Below are 23,938 nucleotides of genomic sequence, written 5' to 3' on the forward strand. Positions count from 1 at the left end.
GCTTTTTGCATTTCGAATGGCCTTTGGTGGTTTACATTCCCTCCCCTCCACAAGATAGCGTAAAATGACGTCACGAATAACTCAAGGTTATTTGGTGACTGGCGTCGCTCTGGTCGCCTTTTTTTTCATAATTAACGCCATCTGGTTAAACAAAACAAAAATAAGTCGCGTTCCCTCACTTTCGATAGTCGTGTGGCTCTGTTTTTAAGTTAAGTTCATTACGGCTTTGGTTTAAGCTTCGCTTACGCTATTTTAGAGGTGGAATGAAATAATAAATAGACGAAGATGTCGGCCGCCCATCATTTCGGCCACGTGTGGGAAGACCCTTCCTGTAAAATCGGGTACGGATAGTGAAAACAACTTCGCGAGCCTCTCTCGGCCGCTTTCCACTCGGGCTTAGGCCCCGCCGCTTTCACTGATTCGGGGAAGAGAAAATTTGTGTACAATGCCACGTCGGAAACAAGGTCATTTTTCGCAATGTGAGTCTTTTTATTCACTTTCATTCTGACAAATAAAAGTAGGGTCGTCCAAATTGTTTTTAACACTCGGCTGATGAGAGAGAGAGAAAGAATGGCGAATGTCTCCGAGATGATATCCCCCCGTCGTAAACAGTTTCGCGTAACGTTAGGCCTAGCGATCGGGTACGGCGTTTTTCCATGGCAGTGGTGTTTCCCGATTTTGCGCTTTCATCGGAGGGGGGTTGAGTCACGCTTCGCCTTCGTTAGGAAAGGGGGAAAGCAGTTCGGGAAACCTCCGACCGACCGACCGAGTGAGAAGGGATATCCCTCGTATTCGAAAGAGGGATATCCCCTCCCGAAAATTCTTAGCAAAGCCTCGTTTCTCAAAATCGCGGCTGCGAAGATTCGCCGAACGAAAAGCGTTTTCTTTCTCTCCCAATATTTAGAAATTCTTCAATGGCTGTAGTCAAATTGCGGTAATATTTCCTAAGAATTAGGTCATAACTTAGTAGCGGTGTACATCGATAAATTTTGACCTACAAGCGGAAGGGGGGTTGTTTATCGTAAAGGGGGAAACCCCCTCATACCCAATATCATTCGATTTTTATTTATCGAGTTCTTATCGAATAAGTTCTAAATAAAATTCTAAGTTACAAAATAGTCAGTTTGTAAGACCTATTTAGTTCACTTCGCACCGCGTTGTTTGTTCACCGATTACAACTGTATTGTAAGCCAGGAGCTAGAAAACAGCTTCCCCCGTTTGCTAATTTGAATCTTGCGCAATCACCCAATGAACGTTCGAGACGGCAGACTTTTTATAATGAAAAATGTTGTGGGAGGGAGGGAGGGGCGTAAGACAAGGGGGGGGGGGGCGCAATTCGTCGTGTTTTTCAGGAATTTCTCTTTCGCGATAGCTTACCTCATTCGGTGAAGTAACAACCAACTGGAATATAAATGCCGCTAGCTAATTGGCTACGCTCGTTGAAAGAGCGTTTGAACGGCTTCGGGGCTAGCCCAAAGCTGCAGTATCGGCAGCTTTCGGCTTGCTTCGTAGCTTTTTTTCCCCTTCCTTGATCCTCGTAGCTTTACTTTCATTCTGGATTTTATCCCCCCTCCTCTTACCCGCCGTGCTCGCCACCCTCCCCTGAAAGACAGGCTTGTGGCGTTTTCCAGTGGAACGCAGCCACGGAGGCGCCAACCTCGATAGCGAAGCACTTGTTTGTGTCGCTAGATTATTCGCACTCTCTCTCGCCGGTTTTTTACATTCGGCGTTGCGGGGGGGGGACGTTACTTCTTTAGTCCCCCCCCCCCGGTAGGAGGAGGGTGGGAGACACTCCAGTCTCCTTGGCTTCTTTAATACTTTACCCACTGCCTGCGAATCTGTTCCCGGAGTTATCTGCCAGAGTGCCAGTCCATTTGAAAGCGTCTTTAAGGGTTATGCGGGCACGATGTCCGCCGCCTTTTATAGAGTTAACAGGTGACCCATTTATTCTCCTTTTTAAACACTAGAAAGTTAAATATTAATCACGTTAAACTCGGGATTATCCGATATAAATAAATTATTTAAAAAATTAAATTATTAAATAAATCATTGTCTTAAGTCTGATAATATAATTCAGTATATTTACGAAAAGGTACAAAAATAGTTTCCTTAACAATGTCAAATCAAAGCCAACTAAACTTAAATTTAATTTTTTTAATCAAGATTTATTTAAAATTTAGTTGACATAAAATGTTTAAAAATCAAAGTCTATTAAAATAATTAAAATATTTAAATCAAATTAATTTTTAGATTTAAACCCTGGATTTCTACTCAAAACAGGAGCAATAAACAAAATTAGTTTAAATCGATGCTTTAAAATTTCAAGGTACTCCTAAATTATCGCGGACACAAATATTTCTAATCTAATAGTAGAACTCGCTTCGCTTGGTTAAATTATCTCTCCCAAGTACAAAACTGAATAAAACCGAAAACTTAATACAATACAAAGTTGATTTCATTCCAAACTTTGTACTAGGTTGTACCGTTACATTATTTTTTGGTTACTAAGGGTGTTGGGTTATTCGATATAAACTTTGAGCTCTTATTTTTAAGAGTAGAATGTTGCGCGGGGGAGTGACGGTTACATCGGTACAAAATACAAAGATCCAAACGTAATCGTACCTACAGGGAATAAAATTTTATTTCTAGGGCTTCGTATTTTTTCGTTATCTTTGAAAAGGTGCGTCTGTCTACGACGAATCTCCCCCCTAAAATCGCCATTTTTCCGTATTTACGAGTGGGCGTTTGAAAACGCTCTTTCCATTATATCCAAAGACTATGTAAGCTATCGCTTATCTTAAGCGGCGAGCTGACGTCAATTTTTTGCCCCTTCCTCGTCTTATCGGGGAAACTTTCAAGTAGCGCCAAAAATATTTCAACCCGGTACATTGCCGCGACATTATAGACTCTTTCCATCGGTAAACCCTCCTTGTCGCCACTGATTATAACTTATCGAAAATTTCGCGTACGGATAAAATAGCGAAGCCCGGGAATCACCCCAGAATGCGTCACAGGGACGAAGGATAGGTTTTCAGGGTCACGTGACTTTCAATGGGCCTTCGCGCGCCTTTAAATACCCCCCCCCCCCTTTTTTTTGGCTAGCCACCCCCTCCCACCAGATGCACGCGCGTTCTTTCTCCTCGGACTCTTTTATCCGTTTATCGTGTTTACCAAAACTAGCGGAGACAAACGTACGATTGTACTTGTTATGTCTCATTTTGGCTCCCAATTATAAGTGCGGTTGGAGATTCAGACCAAGGTTATCCTCGATTTCCGCCTGTCTTCAATTTAAAACCAAAACCATTTCAGTCGAGGAATCATGAGGTATGGAATGTACCGGAATTCTTTTTTAAAGGGGAAGGGGTATTCCTTGAATTTGGGTTAGCTCTAGAGCCCGTGTGTGTGTGTGACTCGCGATTGTCATTGAGAGATGGATAAATATAGAACACATAAAACGTGAAATCGCCTTAAGTGTTTTATATTTAATGTTTGGGATTTTACATTTTAAATCCATTTTAATATTATAAATATTTTTACAATGGGCTGATCATTGTTCGTAAAGGCCGTATTAAGGTTTCAAATGCCTGTTTATCTGTGTACAGATTTCTAGGAAGTAGTATTTTCTACATCGTCAGGTTGGCAGTGTTCCTAAAACCACCTCCGTTTGTACGTTTCACATAAATATCTAAAAAGACTGTTTAACAAAGATCTTTTGGGCTGTCTTGTGGTAAAACCTTGTAAACGCCAACTTTTAAAATTTCCAGTTAGTCGTATTTTCAAGTAAAAATACGAATTTTACACCTACTGTAAAAATATTTGACAATCTTCATTTTACGAAAATTAAACGCTTTGAAATTGAAGCGAAAAAGCTCGATTTTGTTCCAAGTAAATACACGTGTATTTGTTTGAATGAAACGCTCGTAAATTTAGATTGTTTCAATCAAAATTCGATAAACGAAACTTTCTTGAATTTTTTTTTAAAGCTATAAAAGAGCAGTTTTGAATGTGAGTTGGACATTTGCCCTTTATTTCGACAAAACAAATCAATAGTTTAATTGAAACCTTTACATTGCGTTGGAAAACCACGTGCGCGTTATTTAGCCAATTAAACGAAGCCGTTTTATCCGTGACATCTGGGATGATATCACGCTAACGAGTTGGCACCGTTTCGCCCCCATGGGGTTTCTCCCATGTATTAGATTACCAGTACCTCTAATCAAGGTAGCTGTAGTGTGGTGCCTCTGTTTTGACTAATGAGCCTTCATTTTTTATCGAGGGTTTTCAATGTTACGATTGTTTTCGTTTAAATTTAATGGTTTCCTTTGTATTTGAGAAATTTGGGGAAAAAATATTTGAGAAATTTGGGGAAAAAATATTTGAGAAATTTGGGGAAAAAATATTTGAGAAATTTGGGGAAAAAATATTTGAGAAATTTGGGGAAAAAATATTTGAGAAATTTGGGGAAAAAATATTTGAGAAATTTGGGGAAAAAATATTTGAGAAATTTGGGGAAAAAATATTTGAGAAATTTGGGGAAAAAATATTTGAGAAATTTGGGGAAAAAATATTTGAGAAATTTGGGGAAAAAATATTTGAGAAATTTGGGGAAAAAATATTTGAGAAATTTGGGGAAAAAATATTTGAGAAATTTGGGGAAAAAATATTTGAGAAATTTGGGGAAAAAATATTTGAGAAATTTGGGGAAAAAATATTTGAGAAATTTGGGGAAAAAATATTTGAGAAATTTGGGGAAAAAATATTTGAGAAATTTGGGGAAAATATATTTGAGAAATTTGGGGAAAATATATTTGAGAAATTTGGGGAAAATATATTTGAGAAATTTGGGGAAAATATATTTGAGAAATTTGGGGAAAAAATATTTGAGAAATTTGGGGAAAAAATATTTGAGAAATTTGGGGAAAATATATTTGAGAAATTTGGGGAAAATATATTTGAGAAATTTGGGGAAAATATATTTGAGAAATTTGGGGAAAATATATTTGAGAAATTTGGGGAAAATATATTTGAGAAATTTGGGGAAAATATATTTGAGAAATTTGGGGAAAATATATTTGAGAAATTTGGGGAAAATATATTTGAGAAATTTGGGGAAAATATATTTGAGAAATTTGGGGAAAATATATTTGAGAAATTTGGGGAAAATATATTTGAGAAATTTGGAAAAAATATATTTGAGAAATTTGGAAAAAATATATTTGAGAAATTTGGAAAAAATATATTTGAGAAATTTGAAAAAAATATTTGAGAAATTTGAAAAAAATATTTGAGAAATTTGAAAAAAATATTTGAGAAATTTGAAAAAAATATTTGAGAAATTTGAAAAAAATATTTGAGAAATTTGAAAAAAATATTTGAGAAATTTTAAAAAAATATTTGAGAAATTCGGAATAAAATATTTGAGGATTTTGTAAAAATTTGTAAATGAGAAATCTGACGTAGAGTTTTTAAAAGCAGGATTTTAGTGGGGAAACGTACTATCATTTCCGTGTAGAGGCAATGTCACGTGAAAGGTACCTACGTTAGTAATTATACCTTCGCGACAATATCTGCCAAGTTAAATTCTCAAAAGAATACGAGGATAAAACGTCGGGAATAATGAAGATAACTAACGCATTTTTAATTGTCGCGTGTCGACGGTGAAGCCTAAGGCTAGGCGCCCACTGGCTCTCCGTTTCGTATCCGTCCTGCCTTCCAGAAGGCATTGTCTCCGTTACGAAGCAAAGGCTTGTGAAAGGTAGGACGGAAACGTTACGAAGAGCAGCGAGCGCCTGGCCTAACGCGTACGGACGGCAGAGTGGCGGGTAAACGCGTTGTTAAGCTTTGTTTACAGCTGGCAATTTATTAATTTCAGCCGAGTTGGACGCGGAGGAGATGTCGGACGTCTCCTTAAGCGAGGCGTCTCCTCTTGTTCAAAATGGGATTGCCGCGGATGAGTCACAAAGTGGCGGCCAAATTGTTCTTCAGCGAGACTCTTTTCGCGAGGATCCTCTTCCCGCGCTCCCCGTCGTCTCCTCCGGCAGAAGGAGGAGAACCGGGGTCGTGTCCATGAGTCCCCAGCCGATGCAACAGTCGGTTGCCCAAAACCTCTCTCGGCCTTTTTGCCCCCGTTGCGAAGCCACCGTCACCGTTTGCTCGTGCAATCCGCCCACTCTCGTTCCGGAGTCTCCGCTACTGGCCAAAACGAGCGACGAATGCGAAATGTTACCGCGCGCGGCCGAAGAAGCGGGAACCCCGAAAATGGCTGGTCCATTGAACGGGTGCCTGCCAGATTCCGACAGGGTGATTCCCGCCATCTCGGTGACGTCGTTCGAGTCCAACGAGGTCGAGATTCTCAAGTCCAACAGCGAGGACAACGAAAGTCGTAGTCTCGTGGGCAGAGGCCCCATCGTGTCTTCCCTCCCATGGCGGGCCGTGAAGAGGGAAGAAACTAGCCTTTCCAGCCCTCCCCTTCGAGACGTTTCGACCCCCGGAAGTTCGAATAGTTTTTCCGACGTGTTCGCTCGTGACAAGCTTCGTCTGGCGGTGCAATACTCGAACGTCGCCATGCCCAGCTCCGTTTACGGGGTGAGAGCCTCCAACATCGAAAGGGTCTTGTCCGGACTCGTCCTCGACAAACCGGCGGTCACCGACCCCCTGAGCGTGGACTGCGGCCGCCGGGAAATGGACACTCTGAAACCGGAAAGCGACGACCTTCCTCGAACTCGTTGTCACAGTTTGCCCAGTTCGACGTTTTCGCTGTCGAACGCGCTGACGCGCCTCGCTCCGTCTCCTCCTATTCCCCAAAATCCCGTTCTGAACGTAGACGTAGCGATCACTCAGTCCAGTTCTATGCAAACTCTCTCGGGGTACTGTATCTCTAGGACTTCGAAACTAACCCGGCCCGAAGTGATCGAGCAGCGCATTAGCAAAATTATCTCCGAGAACGCGGCCATCGTCGAGACGCAGGACCCTTTGTGGGTCAAGCGCTACATGAGACAATCGAGTATGGCCTCCGAAAGTAACAGCGACGACGAGTCCAAGAAATACAAAAGCAACAACAAGTTTCGACGCTACAGCGAAGAAGTCACCGTCAAGTACAAGAGACCGGCCTCCCCCAAGTTCAAGTCCAAACTTCACTCGGCTCTATTGGGCAAAGTGGACGAAGTCCCTTATCGAAACGAGGCGCTCGGAGGCCGGAAAATGTCTTTGGACTCCAAGGTCAAACCCAAAATCGTACATTTTCCTTCGCTGTCCTCTCGAGACCAGAAAATGACGGAAGTCGCGTATCCGGGAGACGCGTTCGGTAAATCGAGCGAATGCGTGTCGCTAGATGGCGACAAACACCCCGAAAATCCGGAAGGCAGCATCATTAAAGACTTGTTGCTGAAAGCGCGCGGTTCGCCCTTGAGGAAGTCGCCAGTACCGGGTGACGAAGATAGTCAAAGTAGTAATTGTAGAAGCCTGGTGAACGGGGACAACGGTACTAGGCCCGAGCAAAGTCCCGTTTATTACTGCCTTATTTGCAACATCGGATTTCGAAGTAGAGAGAATTTGGAAGCCCACAAGTCGCACTACTGCAAAGGGATCGTCGAAGCACCTTCGCGTTCGAATCATTTGGGAGTACCGCTCAGCACGGACTGGAAAACAACCGGCGCCGTCAACAAGCGCTCTTCGTCGTTCAGCTACCCTCGGCCCGATTTCGGGTCGGGACAAATCCTCAAGAAGCAGCTATTGAGCGGAGCCACCAGGAACGTCTCGCCCTCCAAGAAAAGGAAAACGTCCGAACCCGTCTTTTCCTTCGCGAAGACGGATGGCGTCTTCGGCTACCAAGACGTCGTCAAGCACGGGCGTACCAGCGTCTGCTCCAGCGCCACGTCCTTCAATACCGACGTGAGTGGTTTCCCTTCCAGAAACGCTAATTTCACAGTGGCATCTCTTCTTCCAACGGTCACTATGGAAACCGTCACCACCCCTTCCGTGGTGGTGACGATCTCCAAATCCGTCTTGAGTTCCGGCGGAACCATGGTGCATTATTCCGACAGCCAAACTAGGGGTATCCCGACTATCACCTCTAGTTTCGCTTCGACTCCAAGTTTGAGCCTTCCAGGCTCCGTGATAGTTAGTCCTCATTCTACGACGACCAATTTGGGGATAACGGACGCGGCTAGCGTCATCAAAGCGAATAGAAACGCCGGCGCTGTCGAAAGTTGGCTTTTATCGCAACAATGCTCCGAACCGAACCGTCCCGTCTGCCTTAATCAGCCTCTCAATCATTCTACTACGCCTTCGATAGAGAGCTCCACTAGCGATGCAAGATCGGACAATCTTCCCGCGACGGACGCGAAACTAGTCAACAAAAGCCCCTCGCCAATTGCTCAAAAACAATCGACCGAGAACGTGATCGTTCCGACAGTCATTCTCAGCCCCTGTAGCCCCGTTCGAGCCCCCGCTGACCATTCGCTGACCGAATCCGCGCCGCCGCTCGAAGAGGGTAAAAATCCAAAGAAGTTTCTTTTCGCCAAAACCCAACAAGTCGCTTCCAGACCGACTACTTTGCCGCTGTCCAAAAAAGCCGTCACTCTGATCGGCTCTACAATCGTCAGTCCGGAAACCCCCCGGCCCAAGCGAAGTCGCATTCAACTCTACCTAAACGGCCAAGCCTATACCAGTTTATCGCTCAAGTGCTCCACCAAATCGTTCTACTGTTGTATATACCGTTTGCAACCCATGTTCGTCTTGCAAAAGACGCAACCCAAGTTGTCGATGTACTCTAATTGGCAGTGCTACCCGCGTAAGGAGTCGCCGTTAGGTCTGACTCCGGGACAAGAGATCTCGTTGTACAACACCAGGAAAGGACAAAACGGCTTACCGCTCGTGTACTCCATCTCGACCGTGAGCGACAGTTTGGTCGTCACTCATTCCAGCTATTGGCAGTTTCGCAAAACCGACGTCGAAGTGTCGAAAACGCAAGAATCGTTGTATCCTATCGAAAATGGGAAACGAACCGATCCGGCGTCGGTAAGTTTTGCGTGTTGGCCAGCCGTGTCTCTTATTCTTAAGATTTTTGTTCAAAACTGTCCCCCATTCATTGCCTTGCGTTGAAACTCGAGTGGATGTGCATGAGCGATACAAAATAATCGTGATAATAATCATAGTGAACGTCCGACGTAACTACTCGCTACTTGTCTAGACACGCTTTTTTGCTTTTATAGCGCTACTTAACCCAGCCAGAAAGGGGACGTGCAATGGCGAGCTTTGGCTCTTGGTGGTGGTTTTCGGTGGAGGCTGTATCATTATAATTGGTCATAACATGTCGGAGCAACTCTAAACCCTTTCCCTTTCTAACCCAATTCATCTTAACATTATCTTACTCGCGGATTCGTAGAAATTTACCATCTTGTGTTTGTTCTTCATAGAGCGCATTTTGTGACTCATCTGTGTCAAATCCATCACGTAAAAAACACACAAAAATACTAATTATAACCAAAACCTAGTTCATTTGTCCGCTGTTTGCTACACATCGTCCGTATAAAGCTGCTTTTGGTGCATAGGTTTTTTCAAGCTTTGATATTATTATACCCTGTCATTCGTCATCCATTTGTAGATTTTTTAAGTATTTTTTTTTATCTGTAAGTGATTCCTAATAAAACGTCTGGTTTTGCTACCGCTACTTTGCAGGACACGAAAACAGGCGAGAGGGTTTTGTCTCTGGAGACCAGTTCTGGTCAGATAGGCATGGAAAGTGACCCAACGGATGAAGGAAAGAGTGTTGTTGGTCAAGAAAGTTTGCAAGGGGTTGTTCCGGAAAAGAAACCTTACGAAAGTGACTCTGAAGAAAATAATCAAAAGGTTGGTGTCGCGCTTTGTTCTTGGAGTACATAGTGGACAATTTCTGATTACGTTTAAGTCAATCTGCCGTTTTATTGGTTGATACATTTTCGTTCGACTTTTACTGACGCCACTGTCCAAAATAATGTTTAGTGGCGTGGTGCTTAAAAATTGCGTAAAATTATAAAGCATTAAACGTGTAATGGCGCCTCGCAGGGTTCGTACAGAACCTGGATGTCCTGGAAAACCTGGATAAGTCGGGGATCTGTAAAATGGAGGAAAAATGTCAGGGATTTAAATATTTTCGTAGAAAGTCTGGGATAAGTCAGGGATTTTAGTTAGTCAACCAAACCCCACATTAACAAAGAATTTTTTAACTAAAATAATATAAAAAATGTCCAAAAATATAACCAAAAAGGTCAGTAATATTGGCAAAATTGGTCAGGGATAACCTGGAAAAGTCAGGAATTTTAGATCAGAACATTTCGTACGAACCCTGCCTCGGTCTCTGTAATAGGTTAGGTACTCTGCAGCTGACAGTGATTGGTTGTACACGTTTGTACAACCAATCACGCGTGCAAGTGGTTGTTGACCCCGGACTCGAGAAGTAACTAAATGTAGCAAATTTAATTGGCTGTGAATTACGTCATATGAGACTAAAATTACTTTGGTTAGGAGATTAATTTTAACCACACCGAAATACCTTCCACCATCTAGTGGGCTGATGTAACTAGGGTTGTTGATTACGAATCGTATAGCTAAATAATGACCCAATATTATGATTTTGGAGGACGTGTGCCGTTAATGGCTAATACCGTAACAGTATAAGATTTATTAATAACGCTACGCTATCAAATTCTATTGTTTTCCTGTACACTACCTATGTAATATTCATTTATGGCTCGGGACAATGCCTTTTAACAGGAAACTATAGAGGTATAAACTTGGAATGTCTAAGGTTCCATTGGGACGGTGATACGAAAGCGCGTCGAGAAAAAGGCGGGGCTTAACTACGTCAAGTGTAAGACGTAACACGACATTTCAAATTCATTGGTTGGAGGTTTGACGCGAAAGTAATGCGTCGTCATGGTAACAAATAGGCGATCTTCCCACGCAAAAAAGGCTTATAAAACAATGGATTTAAAAACCTCAATTTGTTATCGTTCTTAATATTTTGAAGTAATTATAATGTTCTTCGCGAAAGAAGTGTAGTGATACCTAATTTCAGGTATTTGTATGGTTATAAAAGAGATAATCAGGGAAGCTAATAATATAATAACCATGACTAGGCTTAATAACGAGTTTTCGTCGAATGAGGGTAGCGAGGCGCCAGAGTTTTTCTCGTGAGTTTTCCCGCTTTAAGACACGCCCTTTTTTTTACGAGCTTCATCACGGCCGTAAAAATCTTCCTTAGACATTCCAAGTGTATACCTATATAGTGTCCTGCTTTTATTTGTTAGGTATTGCGCGTTTATTTATACGCAATGATTTCACGAGTTACAAGCGGTCATCTTGACCTTGTCCCCAATTGCAATTGCTTTCTTTTAAAGACCGCAATGTTAGTTGACTTCCGTTATAAGTCTAGTAGTGGTCTATAATAAATTTACTAAGTATGTACTTCCGGACCTTCACATGCAAAACTTCTATTACTAGCTATTCCCGGCACAGAATGTATAGTGGGCTGCGGAATATTTTCGGTTGACGCACCATAAATAGGTGTCAGCAAGAATGAGAGGTGGCGGAGTGGTTAGCACTTTCGTCTCGCAGCAAGAGAAGCCGGGTTCGATCCCAGATTCTGGCACTCCTTCGATGTTGAGTTTGCAAGTTTTCTCCCCACTGGTTCTTCAGTTTCCCCTTTCCATAAAAACTTGTTGGGGTTATTGGTAATAGTTAGTGTAAGGGAGCTGTTGTCTCGCGTGGCATGAAGGGCTTTCCACCACCTTCCTACGCATTGTAATTCGGCCATCTGAATTAAAGGCATTAAAAGTCGCTACATGACTTGGGCCTAAGGTGGTTATTATTAATGTATTGAGGTTAACAGAGTGGTCGCTACTATAGCCTACGTTTTCATAATTATCCGCCTACTCAAAGAGCTTGCGTTCGTACTGCCACTTACCGGGAGAAAGGTGGAAGGGCGTGGTTTTTCTTCCAGGAATCAATAGGCAAATTCCCTGTTCACCCGAATACATTCTTGGTTAGGTGGAAGGCAATTTTGGGTACATCTTTCTTGCACAATATGATTAAAGTTAAGGCAAAACTGACCGCGACGACCAGTGTTGACTCAAAAATTGTATTCGGCGTAAGGACTGGTTTTCACTAGAGCCAAAACGCCGCAACGATGACCGTCGACACAAAAAATTTTATTAGGCCTAACGTTAATTTTTTGCGTCTCGCCGTCGTAGCGTTTTTGCCGGAGTAAAAACCACTCTTAGCTTTGTTTCGTGTCGAATAGTCTTCACATTTTCCATTTTCTTGTTGTAACCTTAGAATGAAGAAGATGGTGTTAGTACATTAACGAAACTACCCGGGGATCAAGTGGCGGAGGTTGTCGTGAGCAAATCTCCGAAGCGAGTGCGTATCTTTCAAGGGGGTTTTCGTTCGAATGAAGACTATACTTACATCCGAGGCCGAGGCCGCGGCAAATACGTCTGCGAAGAATGCGGGATTCGCTGCAAGAAGCCGAGCATGCTCAAGAAGCACATTCGCACTCATACCGATTTGAGACCGTACAAGTGTAGCCACTGCGCGTTCGCCTTCAAGACGAAAGGGAATCTGACCAAGCATATGAAATCAAAAGCTCACCATAAGAAATGCTTGGAACTCGGAATCGTGCCTGTACCCACTACCATTGATGATTCTCAAATCGACGAATCTGCTTTGTCCAAACAAGTAATTCTAAGTCAATATATACGCGCACTTTTTGCCAATCATGTTTTCCCAACGCCATTACGACCAAGAATAAATAAAAACAAATATATAGATTATGACGTTTAAAATATAGATTATGGAATTATAAAATAGAATGAAAACGAATATAAAGTTGGAACTTTTTACGAATATAAAGTTGGAACTTTTTACGAATATAAAGTTGGAACTTTTTACGAATATAAAGTTGGAACTTTTTACGAATATAAAGTTGGAACTTTTTACGAATATAAAGTTGGAACTTTTTACGAATATAAAGTTGGAACTTTTTACGAATATAAAGTTGGAACTTTTTACGAATATAAAGTTGGAACTTTTTACGAATATAAAGTTGGAACTTTTTACGAATATAAAGTTGGAACTTTTTACGAATATAAAGTTGGAACTTTTTACGAATATAAAGTTGGAACTTTTTACGAATATAAAGTTGGAACTTTTTACGAATATAAAGTTGGAACTTTTTACGAATATAAAGTTGGAACTTTTTACGAATATAAAGTTGGAACTTTTTACGAATATAAAGTTGGAACTTTTTACGAATATAAAGTTGGAACTTTTTACGAATATAAAGTTGGAACTTTTTACGAATATAAAGTTGGAACTTTTTACGAATATAAAGTTGGAACTTTTTACGAATATAAAGTTGGAACTTTTTTACGAATATAAAGTTGGAACTTTTTTACGAATATAAAGTTGGAACTTTTTTACGAATATAAAGTTGGAACTTTTTTACGAATATAAAGTTGGAACTTTTTTACGAATATAAAGTTGGAACTTTTTTACGAATATAAAGTTGGAACTTTTTTACGAATATAAAGTTGGAACTTTTTTACGAATATAAAGTTGGAACTTTTTTACGAATATAAAGTTGGAACTTTTTTACGAATATAAAGTTGGAACTTTTTTACGAATATAAAGTTGGAACTTTTTTACGAATATAAAGTTGGAACTTTTTTACGAATATAAAGTTGGAACTTTTTTACGAATATAAAGTTGGAACTTTTTTACGAATATAAAGTTGGAACTTTTTTACGAATATAAAGTTGGAACTTTTTTACGAATATAAAGTTGGAACTTTTTTACGAATATAAAGTTGGAACTTTTTTACGAATATAAAGTTGGAACTTTTTTACGAATATAAAGTTGGAACTTTTTTACGAATATAAAGTTGGAACTTTTTTACGAATATAAAGTTGGAACTTTTTTACGAATATAAAGTTGGAACTTTTTTACGAATATAAAGTTGGAACTTTTTTACGAATATAAAGTTGGAACTTTTTTACGAATATAAAGAAGAATTGTGGCGGGGAAATAAGTATTTTGGCGAGGAAATAAGTATTTTGGCGAGGAAATAAGTGCTTGTCCTTAATATCGTATCTTAAACCTTAGTTTTCTGACGCGGATGAAGATGACGATGATGATGATTTAGACGAGGACGAAGATGAAAGTGATTACGATGAAGACGAAGACGATAGCCAAGATCACAGGTTCGATTTTCGACGAATATTTTCGTGACGTTTTTATCAATAATCCGTGTATTACTTGAAAACCTGCAGAGATGACGAAGAAATGTGTTCTTCGGAGAAGGACGTCGATGGCGTAACTGGGGACTCTGAGCAATTCGAAGACGCTGAACCGATAGTTCCAGTTTCTTCCTCAACCGTTATAATTTCTTCTACGAGTCCCGACTTGGCCGCAGCGTCGTCACTGGCAGATACTACTCCCCTGGTTGCTCTGATCGCGGAAAACGAAATTGGCTGGGAGCAGGAGAGGGAAGCGGCTCGTAGTCTCTTAAATTTATCATCTTGCGGGTTGAACCGAATCGACAATTGCACGAGTGATTGGGTGATGGCATCGCCGTCTCCTCAAATACACAAATCGGGTACGAAGTCGTCGCTCGGTCCTGGTCCAGCTTGAAATTCTAATTTTTTCGTTCTGTTTTTATAGAAGGTAGCGTTGGTTCTATGGAATCGCTGTCTTCGGCAGCTGGCTGCGTCTTGTCCGGAAGCGACATAGCCGAAGAGGTCAGCGTTAACGATAATTTGAGTGGCGTCCCCCGAGTTCATTGGACGACGGTCAACGAGCTGTCGCCCAAGTCTCGCCGGCGGTCCTACTCCGTGAATATGCCCCCGGCCCGATCGGGAAACGGCGCCGATATTCAGGTTGTCGGTGGAGAAGGAGTGTCCTCAAACAGGGAACATTTACAAACGAGAGTCATCAGTTTCGCGAGTTCTTTGCCAGTTGTTCTGGAAGATCAGTTGGAAACGATGACGTCATCCAGACGCTATTCGATGTCCGCTGTGGGAGAATCTAGAACGATGGCTTGTAGTAACAACCCTTCTACCTCGACCTCCTACGAAATTAGAGAGACCGAGACGTCTGGAATGATTTTACTGAGCGAAGAAGACGCGAAACGAAACGAGGCCCTGATTCAAAAGAGTTGGGTCTCCTTGAACGGAGAGCAACCGATGGACTTGAGGATTACGAAGGAACCCCGCGAAAATGCGGGTCATTTGCCCTTGTCCCTGACGCCTCACTTGTGGAAGTCGAGTCTCTTGCCGGTGGTGCCCATGGACGGTTCGTCGTCGGTGCTCATTAACGACGGTAAAGCCTACGACGTGATGGTGTCCCCCGGAAGCGACCTGACCATGATGTCCCCGGAAAGGAATAGTTGCGGCGGCGTCGAATACGTCTACTCGAAGGGTTCCTCGAACCGAGTGCCTCACGGAACTTATTTCCAAGCTTCGGACGGCGAAGAAATGACCTCTAAATTGCCTTACGAAATGTCCGACAATCTGGACGTCGACGGCTCGGTGGACATGCTGGAAGGGGCCTATAGTTCCGAAGCGGACGACTATCAGCATCCCCTGTCTCCCGTTTCTCAGAATTCGATGGACAATGATAGTCAGTGTAATCATATAGAAGACGCGTGCGGGGGCCCCATCGGCTCTTCGGGGATGATGGACAATTACGGCGTCAAAGAGAGGCAGCCTTGCAACCCGGCTGATCGCCGCAGCGGCGCTGGTAACTCGCAAATAGAATTTCGTCTGTCGGCGACGGTGCCCAGCGGCTCTTCGATCTCTACCTCCAACCACGTGCGCATCGAGTCCGAGGGAAAGTGTTCGTGCAGCATTTGCAACAAGACGTTCTCCAAACCGAGCCAATTGCGCCTGCACGTCAACATTCACTATTTCGAGAGGCCTTTTCGTTGTGAGAGTTGCGCCGTGTCGTTTCGGACCAAGGGTCACTTGCAGAAACACAAACGGTCGGTGAGTCACTACAACAAAGTCAACATGAATATGACCTTCGGGACCCCCACCACGGACAATCCTCGGCCTTTCAAGTGCGGCGACTGCAAAATCGCGTTTCGGATTCACGGCCATTTGGCCAAACATTTGCGCTCGAAAATGCACATCATGAAACTGGAGTGTTTGGGCAAACTTCCTTTCGGCATGTACGCCGAGATGGAACGCTCTGGGGTCAATCTCAACGAGATTGACACGACCGATTGCGAGAATTCTTTAGACAGTTTGCAGTTGATGGCTCATCGTTTGTACCAGCAAGACCCTCGACGAATGAGGTGGCACACCGCCGATGGTCAGGCTCCTCCTCACCCTCAAGTCGTCAATAACATTCATCACGTAGTTAAAGAAAGTGAGGTCATTCAAGAAACTCAAAGGTACAGTTATCTTTTTCGATATTCGTTCAACCTTGTATCGATTGATTTCGTCATTTTACTGATTCCGATGTAGTAAATCGATTCCGATACTGATTTCCAAACTGCTTTCACAAAAAAATTATATAGCAGCCTTAGCAGTCGAACTTGAACCGACGTTAGTTACGTCAATGTTAACGGTTCTAAGCTATTATGAAGCCCTCTTTGACAAAATATGTTCAATGATTGGAAAAAAAGGGCTGAAATAGGTATAGAATAGGTGTTTACCGATTAGTTGGGTGATAGGCCATGTAAAATCAATATCGGTAGCTCTTACCTATTAATAATAAATGTAATTTTGATGGAAACTGATAAATTGGTAACAGCCGATAATTTAGATAAATCGGTAAAATCGCCATATCAATAACTGATAACCATTTCGTATCACTTAACCAGACAAATCTTACCTTTGATTCTTTTAGCATTAAACTTCCCGCGCCTGTACAGTATTCATTATCACCGTCACTTCCTACCATTCACCCATCTGACGAAAACCTTTCCGGTCCGCCTCTCCGAAGATCATCCATCATTTCTTCGCCCATCCAGGCCAACAGCAGCCATCAGTATTCTCGGCCTCCTTTGGGCAAAATATCGCCGGCCACGCTTGCCTCCGCCCCCAACCAGGCGGTCAAGAGAGAACCTGAAGACAGCGGTATCGTCGCTTGCACGATGATGAACAAGTCACCTTCAACATCGCTCGCGCCGCAGACCATGCTGTTCGCGGACGCCGGTTCCGTGGTCAACTGCGCGAGTGTCGGTGGGGTTCATCAAGGAACGGCGCCGGGAATAGAAGAGTACCCTTCGACGGAAGCGCGGAAAGTCAACGTTACTGTTGAATCCAACGTGCCGTTCTTGCATCGTTCGTGCACTTGCCACCTGTGCAGCCGGGTTTTCAAGAGTGCCAAATTCTTGCAAGTTCATCTCTATTGTGACCATCCACAGCAACAAAACCAGCAGCAAGCGACGGGAAATCAGTGGCCTTCTTGCCACCCATCCACCGCCTCCACCGTCAACTCTCCCGCCCAGGAACAGGTCCAGAAATCCAGCAAGGAACCGACACCTCAGTGGTTGGATTGCGACAGAACTATTACCAACGGAATCATTGCCGATAGTTTTTCCTGCGACATTTGCCGTAAACAGTTTCCTACTCAAAATACATTACAGCAGGTAACTTTTACATTTTATTATCATCCCTCGCATAAGTAACGTAATAGAATAGATATAGCACTAACTATTCTGCGAACACAAAATGTTTTGAGTGGGATGTTTCACCAATGACCTTAATGTAGTTAAATGCCTAACACTCTGCGAGTTCTTGTCTTTGAAATTGTTAATCGGCACAAGCCTTTTTAATGGAGCATCCAAGTCTTAGTGGAAATAAAAATTACTTTGACAAAATTATGACAAATAAGTGAATATGAACATAAAATTAAATTGATTGTCATAAACACTTCAGTTTTGTCACAATAACTCGTATTTATAGTAAACTGCCAATTATTCTGCCAACAAAACAGATATGTAGTGATTGACGAGTTTAGTGTTCCAAAACTTTGTACTACAACAAACTACCATTAACTGAAATTGTTCAGTGTCACACTTTTTAATCACGTTACATATGGCCCTAATCATTATCATTTGATAGTCATATATTAACACACTTGCTTCTTTTTATTTTAGCACCTGCTGACTCACGCTCAGTTGAGGCCTTTCATATGCGAAACTTGTGATGCCGGATTTACCTCTTCCGTCATGCTAGCAACTCACCTTGCCACTCATCAACAGGTATGTCACTGCTTTCTCACCTTTGCTTTTGTTGGGTTACACTTTACGGATTATTGCTTTGTGACACTACCTGCCTTATTGGCTAGCTTGGAATCTCTCGCCATTTAGTGGTTTTGTGACCAGAAATTGGAATTTTCCAAAATTGGTGGTTTGAAATCAAATTCGATTTCAAGTAGTGTATGCAAAAGTAAATAATATTGTTCCACAAGTGTGGCACCCTTTATTTTTCACCTGGAAATATTTTTTTGTGAGAACGTTTTGTGACACCCTCTAGCAGGCTTGGCTAGGGGCGATTTTCTTCCTGTGTTGACGTCACTGTGTGTAGCTTTCACTGAAATATTTTCCAAGAAACACAGTTATGGAACAGTATTAGAGACCTAATGTAAATGGAATTGTGGATATCACTTTCTGGTTGCACATAGATTTTGCTAAATGATAGTTTTGACACTATTGCATGTTGTTTTAAGTTTGAAGATTTCTTAGTGGTTTTATGTGTCATTAAGAGCGTTAACATTTTACAATTTTATTTTGGTCAAATGGAAACAGTCCTTCAAATTAAGTTTATAAACTAATATTTGTGTTGCAGTAACAAAACATGGCCGGCCGACTTTCAATTTCCACACTGTTAAATTTATGTTCACCCAACTAATACCACCATTACGCTTCCTTAATTTTAAAATATAGTTTTCCCCAATAATTTTTAAAAATAGTAAAAAATCAATAACTTAGAAACTATATGGTAACTGTTAGTAAACGCCAAAAAAGCTAAATCGAGTTACGTGCTATTGGGACTAGTTGGTAAATTGTTGTATAATGTGTTTGAATCTTTGCTTACACCACTTTAGAATTGGTAAAGGCTTTTTAACATCGCTTCCTCTAATTTTTGTTTTTTTCATCATATATTTCAAAGTGTTCTTGAACTAATTTTTAGTTGCCTTTTTTTAGGATAAACCATACATGTGTCACGAATGTGGCAAGTCATTTGCAATTGCCGTGGACTTTCAACGACACGTTCAAGCTCATTTAAATGACGCTAGTTAGTGATCATACAAGTAAACTGGCACTCTTTCCTGGTATTCATAAACGTTTCATCTTTTTCTTGAACACACCAAAAATGGGATATTCGATAGCTTTTGAGGAACTTCTAAAAATAATGTTGTGGTAACTTGCACGAGGGAATGTGTTGGGTGTCTGTTAAAAAAAAGTGCGCGATTTCAATGTCACTTTAATCCCCCTTTTTTGATGAAAAGTTCCTTCCAACATAATTTTGTGTGTTTCGTATTGGTAGGACACTAAAACTAAAACACCTATGTGACACACCCCTTGAACCGTAGGCGCTATGTATAAATATTAATAACATAAATAGTAATATTATTAATTTTAATTATTATCGAACCAAGAGTCAAGGCTGCCCTACACCGTGGTAGCCATATCAAACAAATTAACTATAAGTCTACCCCCACTCAGAAACAGCATTTTTTTGTGGAAACAACGCTCAATAGGGGGCGTTTTTATGGGAGGCGCCTTGTTACATTTTTTTTAACTCTCCAACTGGGCTACTTGTGGGGTGCTGTCATGAACTCTTGGTAAAACTTAGATGCAATGTCTAAAATGTAATTAAGTACAAAAGAACAATGTTTCTTTGTTATTGTTGAAATTGCATGAAATTTCTTATTTTGCCAACGCTTACTAAGTCCATACAAACTAAATAAATACTATTTAGTTTACCGTAACCACGTTATTCAGAACAGATAACAATAAATAATACATCTTTTAGAATGAAGTATCCGTCTCCTTACTCTCCTAATATTATTTGTTTGAAAAATGTACCTTCGCAGGCACTCACTGATTTTGAAAGATAAAATAATGCCAGGCGAATTACATCATTATAGTAATTTTCTAAAACAATCACGAAAACATAATTTATAAATAAATACCCCTACATATTGTAATTTTTACGTTTTACTTCGTCAGGGGGAGTAATACATTTATATAATCTTGAGCCTTGTTGCATGCCAGAAATTTGCTCCAATTGAAAACTGACACTAGCCTGCCAAGTTACACATTTCATTTTTAGAGCCTAATTGGATACTTCTCTCATAAGAGATATTTTATATATTTCTGCTATAAGCTAATTTTTTGTTAAGAACCATGGCAACTATACAATTAGAATTTTGTTTTTTTCTATAAATTAAAATAATACGCCCCCTCGTCCTTTCCTCCCGATATTTTGTAAATCAGTATCGCGCCAGGCGAGTTTAGGTACAACTTAAAAACAACGCACATTCAAACAGATATAATAAAACAAATATTTTTCCTATAGATTTTTATGTAAATATTATATAATCATGACAAACTGTAGACAGATCTCTACTACTATGCGTTTCTATTGGCTCAAACATAAAATATAAATATTACCTCAAATCGAAATATATTTCTGCCATATAAAGCAAAAAACCAAACAGAATTTTGCAAAAATGGAATATTAGTTAGTATTTTATCAAACTAATTGTCGCTTCGTTAGTCTTGCCTGACTATATATAATCAGTCATTTAATTTTTTTTTTTCAAACTAACCCCGTAAAATGTACAAATTACTATACAAGCGTTGGATTTTTAGAAATAATTCATGCAGTTGTCATCAAGTTCATTATTGCGATATTTCACGATTGTGTACAGATTTTGTCTCACTTTTTCACTTTAATTAATGTATAGACAAATTTTACCTTTTTTCCTTTACGCAATTATTTCCATTAAATTTTGTAAATTTACCAAGCACCCATTTTTAAAGCAAATATATTCGTAATGGTTTTGTACAGTGTAAAATTTTAAAAAGTAGTTAAAACAAATTTTCATCGTAACGTGAAACGTTTTTTGTTTTTGGAATTTTACGTATTTACATAGAAGCCATGTGCTTTTGTTTTGGCTTAAATGAAAGTACAACCATAATCATTAACAATAGTACCATGCTATGTGTTTTCCTTATGTTTTGGTGCTAGCTAAAACTGCCAGTACATAAGATTTGGGCATATGGAATTTAAGAACTGTAGCTAGCATTTTTAATTTTTATCGGAAAAAACCAACAATATACTAATAACATAAGTAATGTAAGACTAATCAGTGTGACATTACCACTGAACTAATTTTTGGGGAGTTATTACGATAACAAGGCTTAGGTGAAAACCGAGCCCCCTAGTTTCTAAATATAGCAAAGGCTAAATATAGTAGTCAGTTCTAATGCAAGCTGGGCGAAAGAGTCAGTGTCGAAAAAGGGGGTTGTTAAAGAAAATTAACTTTATTAAGAATCATACTTATTTTGATTACGTTACTTATGCTAATAACAGTATAAGTGTTAATATTAAGAAACTGGTACGCTCTCTAATTATTCTCCTATCCCCAAAATAGCCAAAACACTTCTTTATATTACTGCAAAAAAATCTCGTTTATATTAAATTTTATTATACCTTTTTATTATAAGCAAATATCAAATACAATATGCCAAAGCTAGCTTGGCTTTATATATAGATATATTTGTTTAAAAATAGAGCAGATGGGTGCCATATATATAATGTACAATATAATGATAATTGATATATACATGGCCCGAAAGCCAAATGATAATCAAACGTAAATTTTTTGTTTCAAAATAATAGATTTATTTAATCTGAATTAGTACAATTGTTTATGAACATTTAAAACAAAAGATAACTTTAAATTCAAAACAATTTTAGTCGAAAGTTACTGATAAAAATTAAAAATGTGAATGAATTTATATGAAAATACAATGGTGTATATAAAAAAAATAGTGGAAGAAAAACCTAAATGATGTTATCGTAAAAGAATTGTACATTTTGTATAGCAGTGGAAAAAAACAATACGTTTATTGAGTGTTGAGTATTAAATCTTCTAGCTCTATCTAGCAGGGAAAATATGTACTAGGTAATTTAGTTTTATCTCTAAATAGCTTAACGTTTATGTACGTGTCAAAAACAATTTTCAGTACTACCGTATTTGTACTAATTCATAATTTTATATTGCGGTTTTCGCATTATTCAAAAATTATTATTTATTCTTGAAAAAAAAATTGTTCTTCTTTTCAAAAATTGCTTTTTTCAATTATTCACTATACCATGAGTGAAAATTTATTTTAAAATAACCTTAAAAGGTGCTAGTACCTGAGCAATAATTAGCAAGCTCCCAACTAATCACTTTTACACCTTTTAACTACTTTCTTGAAAAAATATTTATCTTCATTATACTTGTACTTCGTATAAAATTATTTAATTTTCATTTATTCCATTGTAGCAAATTTTTACATGTTGACCTTGATAGTAATTACCTAAATATTTTAGTCTTAATTCCATAAAATTGTCAAAAATGATTCATTTCTCATAATTCTACACTTATGACATATCCATTGCTCAAAATATGAAAGACCTTTACAGATACAATTATGGTATAAAGTTTAATTTAAAAAAACTTTTAAAACATTTTTAGTTTTTTCGATACCGGTGTACCTCAAGAAAATATTCAACTACACATCTTTGAAACAGCAAAACCCATTTTAAAATAAAACCATGAATTTTTGTCTTCCTAAAATAAACATAAAAATCCGTAATAGTAAACTATACATTAACTGCCCTTAAAAACCGTAATTCAGAAAATACCTCATTTTTTCATCTCTCGGAAATATCTTTCCTATTGTAACAGTCAACTTTTCTTCACATCACCCTAGATAACTATAAATTAAAAAAGACTAAACCTAAAACATAACTTTTTAATTAATTAAAAAATCTTTTTTTTACGGGACATAGTGGTAATCCCCCTTTCATCCCCAAATGTCATATTGTTTTGTTAAAAGTCGCTTTGAGAAAGTGTCATTTTTTATTGTTAAATTTGCCAGCAAACCCACTGTTATAGTCTTTTAAAAGTATTTTTTTTTGCTTTTACAATTAATCAATGTAAAGCTTTTTTTTTACAAAATAAGTTGTACATATAATTATAACGAGAAAGAATGTGTATGAGACGTGTTTTTTTTTTATATATCATTCTGACAACACCCTACACCTCCCCTTTCCCATCCCCTCGAATGAAAAACTACCTTAATATTAAGGAGGCACTTTTTGGTCCTAGACTGTAATTTTTTTTTTAATTGTTACTTGTTAATACCTCAGACATATTGTTACGAATACTGAGTATAATGTATAGTTATTGAATGCATAATGAGAAAAAAACATTAAATAGCGAACTGCTGAAAGCAGAAGCCGTACATTTTATTGTCTTTGTGAATTTATTTCCATCTTTGTGGAGCTTTACCTTAACTAATTGGTAGCGTGTGTTACCAGATGCTTTTTTTTATTTAGATTATACTCCCTTTAAGCACATAGTACTTAAAAACATAAAAACTTACACAAACTAGAGATATTCGTAAAAATGTTTTTACATGTTTTGACTAGTACACCATGCTAGCTACGCCACTGGTCACGCATACTTGGGTATCCACAACCCGATCGACCGAAGAACCACTTTGAAAGAAACGAATCGATTTCGAATAACACAGTCGAAAGATAAAAAAAATAGTGAAATTTGTCCAGTTTTTACATTTTCCGCGTTACTCCAGTTTTTACAATATTCCGCGGTATTCCAGGTTTTACATTATTTCGCGTTATTCCAGTTTTTACATTATTCC

General features: G+C 39.5%; 1 protein-coding gene across 3 annotated transcripts; it reads left to right on the forward strand.

Moving 5' to 3' along the window:
* The first annotated feature begins 161 nt into the window (after positions 1-161).
* Positions 162-23,520, forward strand: shn (zinc finger protein schnurri). 3 transcript variants are annotated; one of them, XM_090177153.1, is made up of 10 exons: positions 162-479; positions 5,873-9,018; positions 9,679-9,853; positions 12,323-12,717; positions 14,143-14,240; positions 14,310-14,635; positions 14,701-16,432; positions 16,891-17,635; positions 18,146-18,250; positions 19,196-23,520. In XM_090177153.1, exons 1-10 carry the CDS (start codon positions 446-448, stop codon positions 19,289-19,291), a joined length of 6,852 nt encoding a protein of 2,283 aa, XP_090033279.1. In that variant the 5' UTR covers positions 162-445; the 3' UTR covers positions 19,292-23,520. The 3 variants fall into 3 exon arrangements, with proteins under 3 accessions (XP_090033279.1, XP_090033278.1, XP_090033280.1); XM_090177152.1 differs by having other exon boundaries at positions 9,679-9,849; positions 12,316-12,717; XM_090177154.1 differs by lacking the exon at positions 162-479 and adding an exon at positions 2,338-3,324 and having other exon boundaries at positions 9,679-9,849; positions 12,316-12,717.
* Positions 23,521-23,938: the final 418 nt, after the last annotated feature.

The sequence above is a fragment of the Leiobunum rupestre genome, chromosome 6 (genome assembly GCF_980474605.1).
Source record: "Leiobunum rupestre chromosome 6, qqLeiRupe1.1.hap1, whole genome shotgun sequence".
Classification (NCBI taxonomy): Eukaryota; Metazoa; Arthropoda; class Arachnida; order Opiliones; family Sclerosomatidae; genus Leiobunum; species Leiobunum rupestre.

Bases quoted from the DNA above. Each gene is read 5' to 3' on its own strand.
- shn (XM_090177152.1), top strand. From the start codon at position 446: ATGCCACGTCGGAAACAAGGTCATTTTTCGCAAT. The intron at 14,241-14,309 runs GTTCGATTTTCG...GAAAACCTGCAG, and splicing joins GACGATAGCCAAGATCACAG to AGATGACGAAGAAATGTGTT. The intron at 18,251-19,195 runs GTATGTCACTGC...GCCTTTTTTTAG, and splicing joins ACCTTGCCACTCATCAACAG to GATAAACCATACATGTGTCA.